Source organism: Zingiber officinale, chromosome 3B, assembly GCF_018446385.1.
Source record: "Zingiber officinale cultivar Zhangliang chromosome 3B, Zo_v1.1, whole genome shotgun sequence".
Taxonomy (NCBI): Eukaryota; Viridiplantae; Streptophyta; class Magnoliopsida; order Zingiberales; family Zingiberaceae; genus Zingiber; species Zingiber officinale.
The window spans coordinates 12,207,532-12,216,531 of NC_055991.1; the positions used below are offsets into that span (position 1 = coordinate 12,207,532).

Below are 9,000 nucleotides of genomic sequence, written 5' to 3' on the forward strand. Positions count from 1 at the left end.
AGCTCTAGGGCCTCCTATAGAGCTCAACACCCTGAGTTGCCCCTACGACTAGACATCCTAAGTTCCCCTAGAATATGTTCGTAAAATCATGTCATGAAAAGTTCCTGCGTTATAGTATCATTCTTTTGCAGATACTCGTTTCAACAAACAACAAACAGGCATTTGCTAGGAACATTGTCATGAGATTGCTAGCTTTCAATACGTAATCTGATGCAGAACACAAGGGGAAACCAAAAAGATTTCACTATCTCAACCAGAATTCTGGCTTTTTGATCGTCTCGAAAACATACAAATCGAGAAATGAAACAGTTCAATTTGGAACTCTGAATAACAACCAGAATTACATACACTTTGCACTCGATCTACAAGGTGTGTGTGTGTGTGTTTTGCTTAATCAAATATCAGGTGAAAAGAATGGATAAAAGAACGTTGGGAGTGAGAATCAAGCCGGGAAAAAAAACTGAAATTTCTCGCCCATGCAACTATCTATCCACGACCCAACTGCAAAATTGGAGTAACCAACAACTGGCTATTCTTGCTTACTCCAACTTCAAATCGTCAAATTCAGTATATCAAATGCCTTGACACACATTGTGGTAAGCCATAATTTTGATAGATTTTTATTTCACCCCTTCTTCCAGCAGTCACAATCACCATTCCCCAAGCTGACCTGCTTTGCGGCTGCAAAAAAGTTCCATGGCAGAGTTCACTGCTGTTGTTTCCAGGGATAGGCCCATTGTTTGGTGAGTTCTCCTCAGGCCAAGTATCCAGATCATGTGAGCTACTGGAGTTTGTGCGGGCAACTTGGTGAAATAGACTCTCATAGATTTGTGGATTGCTGTGGCCCACAGACGATCCTGACGAAGCTCTACTGGGGGTTGGAAGTGCAATAGCTACAGTCACATTCTGACAGTGGAAGCGCTCATAAGACTCGGTAGAATCTACTACACTTTTTCTCTTGTTTGGTTGAGAATGAGCATCGTATCTCCACATGTAAACGTGGGAGTCCTCACTAGCACAGATAACATACTTCCCATTTGCAGTCATGGAGGCTGAGATTTGGCTGCTTGTGTTACGAAAACCTGGAAGAGAACGAGTATCAGTTGAATCAGAAATTTTCATCACTCAGAATTGGCACTTCTTGAAAACAAAAACATTGAATATGTTTTAGAAATCAATTATAAAATTGACTTAGTCAGCAGCTTAACAAAAACAGTTGTTAAAGGAAAATTTTCCCACCAAAGTAGGCTTCTCTACTTTTGTATATTATTGACGAATACAATATATTATAAATAACCCCTTAATTATACTTAACTCCTCCAAAATTTCTTGAATGGGGAGTTCATTTCAGAGAATCAAATAGTGCAGTCAATTGGGGGTGCTAAGTTTGGTATGCCCACCTTAGCTTATCCGTGATCAACTAATTGGTTCAAACAATTGAACTTCATTTTGACTCTGCACTCTAAAAAAAGCAATCAAGCATGGAAGGCTTTCTGCCAATGACAGTACTGGAGGGGTCAACACATGCAAATTTCCAAATCTAACAACTAAAGAAAAGGAAATGCCATTTCCATAAGCCAAAATAGCCCATAAAGACTGAACAGGAAAATTTAAAAATAATAATAACCAAGTCCAGGCCTAGAAAGTAAAACTATCTACTCTTCTCCCCTAAACTAGGGGTTCAAAATTTTGAACCATGCCGATGTTTTGGTCTTTGATCGGAACAATACTATTTCGGTATTGTGCCGATATTTCTATATATAGTGCCGGTGATAAATTAGAAATAGAAGGAGGCAAGAGATGAAAAAAAGAAAAAGATAAACAACTATATAGAGTTAAGTTCGTTATTTGTTTTCCATTTAGAATGTTTCAATTTGGACATTATCTTATGTAAGGACAAACTATAAAAAAATAACATTATCTCAATTTTAGCATGTAAAGGGGTGTTGAGTGTTAACATGATATGCTAACTTGACATAGGAGCCGACTAGTATTGAGTTTCGATAATTTATCAGAATGACACATTTTGACTATTTCAATATGCTAAGAGATTTTAAACCATGCCCAAACAAACACGTTATAACCAACCGATAGAAATATTATCTTAATAAAAAAGGTGATTTCTATTGAGAAAGGATCTGAGACCTAGAAGAGTTTGTGCACGAACCACCAAAAACTAACCTTGCAATGACAAAGAATGACATAACTATTTAGATTATTGTCTATTAGATGGGCATGTGTATGAATTTTTGAAACACGCATGGTATATATTATTTTCACCACACAATATGCAGATTAATTCTTATTTGTTCTCAACACAGCAGTGATAATGACGGGATCATTTTATTATTATCATTTTTTTCAGTAAGATTGCTTTTAAAAAAAAGGAACATATCCAAAAATGAAAGTGTAGTTGATTGAAGGCTAGGTCAAAAAGGGGGCCAAACATAAGCAAGAGTCAAGAGAATCAAAAAATTATCTTGAAAACCAATGTAAACGTATGGTCTATTTGGACATTTGATTTGGGATTTGATTAGTTTAAGAAAATGAGAAAAATGTGGTAACATCAATTTTTATATGAAATTTAGATAAGCTTTGCTAGGTTACAATTTTTTTTTTAATGTATTTTCTAATCTATATAAAGAGGTGATGTAATACTATAATTTTAACAATTGTGAAGAAGAGTAAATAGTACTTGGATTTTGATCATTCTGTCATATGTGTCTAGTTATGTTTAAAACCCTCAAAGTAGTCTAATTACTTTAAGAAATTTCTAGAAAGAGAGGAGCAATTACAAACAATTAAGTCTCACTATGTTGAAATTATAATCAGTCGGCATGCACTATCTTCTATCGCCACCTTGTTGGAGAGCGATAAATTACTGTCATCTCCTTCCCCTAAAGGTGCCTTTTCTTCTCAGGTTCAAACAAGTCACTGATTGTGTATTTAGCTTTCCAATCAAAGATGACATGGTAGAAAGGCCAAATATAAACTCCATGCAAAGTTTTATTACTAGTAATATTAATAATCTCTTAAGTAGCTTATCAGGTACAGAAGTTATAATTTAGATACAAAAGTTAGATCCCTGGTGTAACATTCTGAAAGCACCCTAAACTCAAGCTTGAAGTTTGTACCATATTCTAGTCTCTAGGCAAGGGAGCTTAAGTTTAGATACTCATCGTCAGAAAGTAGAATGGATTATTCAATCACATCGCTAAAAATCATCTGTCAAGGAGGCATATTAAAATCCTTGTCAATACAGTCAACACCTGCAACAAGCTTTTTTAAATGCAAACATTTTACCATTTTGCAATGGTTCATAACTAATGTAGTCCTCTTTGTCCTTCTAGCCAATTTTTATTTATTGATTATTTTTCAGTCAATTTTCTTCCTGCTATACTCCTTTTCCAACAATTTTGAGGTTGTCGAGTCAATCTAATATGATTTATTTTGCTCACTTTGCATTAATTGTTATCTACAGCATCAAGAAACAGCAATATAAGAATTCATTAATCACTGCCAATATTACCTTTAAACTTGTGAATTAGATCAACCCCATTAACTGCACGAATTCTCGAGTCTGCTGATGTGATAAGAACCTCTGAAGAACTTCCTGGAACAAACTGTTCAGTAATCTTATCAGAATAAAAGGGATATGGTAATAATTGATAAAATTTTCATCCATAAATAAAAAGCATGAAGTGAAAAATTTCTGCACTGAACTTTACATATAATGTACAAATACCTCAAAGCCAGTAATTTTCTTTTGCCTGGACCTCCTTTTCTTTGCTTGTAAGTAAATCTGGCTTTTGATGTGCAGCTTATTCTCTAGATAGTATTTAAAAGAAGATCATAGTGAATAGAATGAAAAGGAGAATCGTGTAAAAGTCCAGCAGCTAATAAAAAGCTAAAAGCTCATGAAGATCTTCAGTAAAGGATTGCACCTGAAGTGTCAAACAGGTGGCAACTACCCCTATGAGTACCCACTAGTGCAGTCTACAATGCCAGGAGACAATTAATTTTGATTAATTAATCCATGACAATTTTAATATTCTTCTAAATTCAAACCTGCCCATTGGGTGTAAAGCAGGCAGCAGTGACCATTTCATGGAGTTCATTCCAAGCAACTATTTGCCTATTTGGAATGCTCCAAATGCGGGCTTTCTTATCTAGGGATCCACTGATGAAATATCGGTCATCTATGGGATTAAACTGAATGCAGGTCACTAAACCAAAGCAGGTTCAAAATAATTGTCATTAATTAGCAATAGATCGTAAATGAAGAACAATTCAAGAAAAGCAGAGCAAGCATTTTCTCACCATAGTCAGTGTGGGTAAATATTTTCAAACAAGAACTATCTGACACGTGCCACAATCTGACTGTTTTGTCCATTGAAGATGATATCAGGTACTGCATGCATAAGTAGTTATATATTATATATTTCATATAAAACCTCTAGGACAACTCCAACAGTAGATACACACTTTTCATAAAGCAAAACCACTGCATAAAGAAAAATGTTTTGAAGCTGAATCTAAGAAAGATTAAAATATGAGTTATCTATTAGCTTAGTCTCAGCGTGATATTTCCAAAATAAACAACAAAATTACTTATAGCATAGTACTCCATCAGGTTATCCATCCAACAATTGTAAGTCAAACAAAACACAACAAGTCTTAGAGAATTCAGCAGCATTTTTGCGTCAAAGTTATTAACTGTAACTATGATGGATCTTTCCAAATACATGGTTTTTCAGACAAGTGCATAATCAACTCTAAACATAAGATGAGAATATGCTGAAAATTCATATAATAGATCATCCTCTATTATTCATACGTAATGTATCGTTATTTTCAACCATTGTATTATGTCCTGGCAACTAGAGCTTGCACACAATTAATTATTCAAACTTCTTTGACTTCATCACTTGGTCGTGGTGTAGGATATTAAATCGTAAATACACAGTTGAGGATGTTCTTTAACAGAACTGAAGCATGATTTCTAGATCTCTTTACTATTGCATATCTCAAACAACAAAGCGTCACACATCAGTTCAAGACTTCATTATATGAAAAAACAATAGTGCAGCAAGTTAGTAGCTAAGATTTAGCAGGGAACACTCACCAAAATGGGGTTGGCAAGTGAACACCGTTACAGCCAAAACAAAACTAAATAAACCTGCTTTAGATAGATCAAAGAAAAAGGAGATCACCTGAGATTTGGACCAGGAAACATCAAGGACATCTGCTGTATGCCCTGTGAAGGTGCAGGTAGGCTTCTCTGATAGAGCAAAAACATGCTCTGGCATCATCAAGTGTTCTGAGCTCATAGATTTCCCTCTGCTAAGGGCCCTTAACCTTCTCTTACTGACCCGATGACTGCCGTCTCCACAGTTCACTGTCTCTGCAGGTTCTAGGGATCTATTACCAATTAGAGGCACAAAAGGATAGCAATTGTCATTCTCCCCCATCTTTTCCTCTGCCAACTCCTCATTCCTATTCAACTCAGCCACCTCCCAAACATGAACGACACAGTCCTCACCTCCACTCGCAAGGTATCGTGCATCCAAGCTAAATTTGATGCTCCAGATTGCACCATTATGGGCCTTAACCTCTTGATTGATGTACAGACCAGTTAGCTCCTTGCAGGCTTTTCCATACTGTCGGACCTTGATCCGCTCTGGGACATGATGGAGCGAAGGCGGCGCATCCAAACTATCATCAGTTGCGGAGCTCGACCTCCTCCCTACCTTTTCGGGCGATGTGTCTTTCTCATCACTACTGCGTCTTTCCCGCTGGTGGTGGCGTACTCCGCCGAACACAGTGCTCGCCATGTTTTTGACGGTCTTTAGCCAGCCGCCCTTTTTCTTAGACTTCGCGCCATCCGAATTGCCTGTGCCTGACTTTGACCCACCATTGACGAGCCCAGAATCACAGTCCTCGTCGTTGCCGCCGCCGCTACCGCGATCCTCTACGGTTTGTCTCCGCATTAACTCCTGTACGATTGGGGATTGGCCGACCCACACCTCGAATTCCTCCATCGTGAACTGCTGCCCGGTCCGTATCTCCTTCAACTTGTTCCACATCCCACCCTCCGTCACCTCTTTCACCACGAACTCCGTCCCGTCGTCAAGATTCCTGATCGTGCATAGCTGCTGATCTCCGCCGCCGAATTTCTTGTGCTTTCCGCCTTCCAGCAACCAAGACCTTTTAGCTTTGGCCGCCGTCGCGGATCCGAACGAAATCGCACGCCGCTTCGGCGGCTCCATCTCCGCACGATTGGGGCCAGGGGAGCCATCTGATCTGGATCTGAATATTACAACACCGGTGGGGGAGGACGGTTTGGGGATCCCATCATGCGCGTGGCGGGGTGGATTAACCTCCACGACCGTTTCCGTAGGCCCACTTGCATCGGCGGGGGGATGAGTCCGGGCGAGGGAAAGGTGTCCGGATAGTCCCAGCTGCTGGAAAAGCCGGCGGCGGCGCTCCTCCACGGAGGACAGGTCGGAAATCCAAACATCATACGAGCTGGTCGCAAAGGGGGGACCTCGTCGTCGTCGGAGGCGATCTGCGTCGTCGTCGGAGGCGGAGGTGGAAGAGCAGGAAGACGAGAGGATTCGATCCAACGACTCGTAAAACTCTTCCTCTTCCGCCGCCTCCGCTGCCACCGCGGAGCTCCTCATACCGCTGCTGTCATACTCCGGTGCCCGATACGAAACCGCCTAAAACGGACAGGCGATACCAAGTCGATGTTGGAAGCAAGAAGAGCGCACCGTTCGCAGGCGATGTCATTACCGCCATGTTGTTACAAATGGCGGAGGCAGGCGTGCCTAAGAGTAAAAAGTGGGTACCATGACGCGACGGTGAGCTTACGCTTCCCTGTCAAGCAAATTTTTAATCTATTGCCTAGCTTATGGCTGCCTGCAAAGTGTTGATATTTTGCAAGGTTCTAAAATTCGCTAGGCGCTAGTCGGGCGGAGACCAGTGCCTAGCGCCTAGGCCGTCTAGGCGGGGACTAGGCGTCGCTAGGCGGATTCTTCGATATCCCTTGTTTTATGTGGACTATGAACAATGTTATATGTAAATCTAAATGTTGTCTTAAACAATTTCATAACAATGAAAATCTAACTATGTATGCTTAAATAAATACATACTTTCCAATACCAAAAAATGAACATGCAGTAAGTTATCATAATCATATAGTAAACAGTAGAACATTGGAAAATAGTAGCAATAGTTCAATTCAAGATTACAATGCATTGTGAACTAGTAACCACTAAGCAAAATATAATTGGTAAATAACATAAATCATGTCTTAACAAAATGAGTTCAAAATTACACAACTAATAATATCTCATAGACTCATATTTATTCTGCTTCTTCTTCTCTATAATTTTCAATAACTTGTTCTTCATCGGACACAAACTCAATATCATTATTGTGATCCTCGTCTTCTTCTTCGGATTCAAAATCATCTTCATGGAGTTCTCTCACTCTGGAGCTTCTTCGGGGTTGTAGATTTTCATCTGCTCCACTTGCTTCATCAACCATTTGCCAAGTGAGCCCGGAACCTAGTTCAACTTCATCATCTTCCCCACCATCCACAATCCAACCTTGTGCATTTGAAGCATCTTTTGCAAGAAGGACATCAACATTTATTTCTTTTTCTCTTTTTTGTTTGTTCAACAATCTAACATTAAATTGGACAAATACTAGATTGTTCAACCTGTTGGCATCCAACCTATTTCTTTTCTTTGTGTGAATCTAAAAAAACAGAGAAAGTAAATACTATAGTTAGTACCTGAATATACAGTATAGACATTAAAAAGAGTAGACTGAAAGTTTAAAACTTACTCCTTCAAATGTACTCCAATTTCTTTCACACCCAGATGAACTTGTAGTTAATGAAATTGGACAAATACTAGATTGTTCAACCTGTTGGTATCCAACCTATTTCTTTTCTTTGTGTGAATCTAAAAAAACAGAGAAAGTAAATACTATAGTTAGTACCTGAATATACAGTATAGACATTAAAAAGAGTAGACTGAAAGTTTAAAACTTACTCCTTCAAATGTACTCCAATTTCTTTCACACCCAGATGAACTTGCAGTTAATGAAAGTATCCTCAATGCCACCCTTAGCAAGTTAGGTGTGTGAGCACCGTATGTACTCCACCATGCACATGGATCAAATGTATCATTATTTTTTTTCACATGCTTTTGCTGCCAATGTTTTTCCAAATAACCCAGTCTTATTTCTATATTTTGGAAATTCCTTGTTAATAATTGTATCTTGTAAATCTAACTCATTGGCATGCAAAGTTTCCATGCATTCAAAAATCCCCATCGCGACCTCCTCATAAAGAGCAATCAAACTATCTTTGTAGTAAAAATAAGGATTCAGCAAAAATGCAGTGGTATGCAATGATGTATCAAGTCTATCCTTCATTTTTGACTCAATAATGACTATGATAGGCTGATAATTTGATTCCACGTTATTCAGAGTTACCTTGATATCTTCTTTAGCTTGAAGAAGCTCCCCATATAGAAACCCCATCGATGGCTTTCTATCTCCATCTACCAATCGAAGAACTCTTACCAAAGGAGCAAATATTTTCAAACAAAGCGTTACACCATTCCAAAAACTCATGCTCATCACTGTAGAGTAAGCCAATTTTCCTTTGTTTGTTTTTGACCATTTACATTTCTCCCACATATCACTTGTAAACATTGCCCTTAAACTAGCTTTTTTTTAATCAAACTTTGCAATGTGAGGAAATTTAATGCAAACCTGGTAACTCCTGGTCGGACTATGTCTCTTCTTCGTGAAACTTCTCATCAATGATAAAGTCTTATGGTGAGCATAGATGAAAATGGTAAAAGCCTTGGACTGCTCAATCACCTTTTTATATCGTGGAAGTTTGCCAATACTTTCAAGCATGAGATTAATAGTGTGAGTTGCACATGAACTCCAAAAGATCCCGGGTCGTTTTTCTCTCAT

General features: G+C 38.7%; 1 protein-coding gene across 2 annotated transcripts; it reads right to left on the reverse strand.

Moving 5' to 3' along the window:
- Nucleotides 1–208: 208 nt before the first annotated feature.
- On the reverse strand, nt 209–6,825 carry LOC122055915 (WD repeat-containing protein 44-like). Of its 2 annotated transcripts, XM_042617604.1 has the most exons (7): nt 5,214–6,825; nt 4,321–4,411; nt 4,069–4,226; nt 3,945–3,996; nt 3,746–3,828; nt 3,530–3,623; nt 209–1,082 (listed from the first exon to the last, which is right to left on the reverse strand). In XM_042617604.1, the coding sequence occupies exons 1-7, from the start codon at nt 6,681–6,683 to the stop codon at nt 565–567; spliced, it is 2,466 nt and encodes an 821-aa protein (XP_042473538.1). In that variant the 5' UTR covers nt 6,684–6,825; the 3' UTR covers nt 209–564. The 2 variants fall into 2 exon arrangements, with proteins under 2 accessions (XP_042473538.1, XP_042473539.1); XM_042617605.1 differs by lacking the exons at nt 3,945–3,996; nt 4,069–4,226.
- Nucleotides 6,826–9,000: the final 2,175 nt, after the last annotated feature.

Coding starts and splice junctions, on each gene's coding strand:
- LOC122055915 (XM_042617604.1), bottom strand. CDS start 6,683: ATGAGGAGCTCCGCGGTGGCAGCGGAGGCGGCGGAAGAGGAAGAGTTT. Junction 3,829..3,944: donor CCACCTGTTTGACACTTCAG/GTGCAATCCTTT, acceptor AATACTATCTAG/AGAATAAGCTGCACATCAAA. Junction 3,624..3,745: donor AGAAAATTACTGGCTTTGAG/GTATTTGTACAT, acceptor ATTACTGAACAG/TTTGTTCCAGGAAGTTCTTC.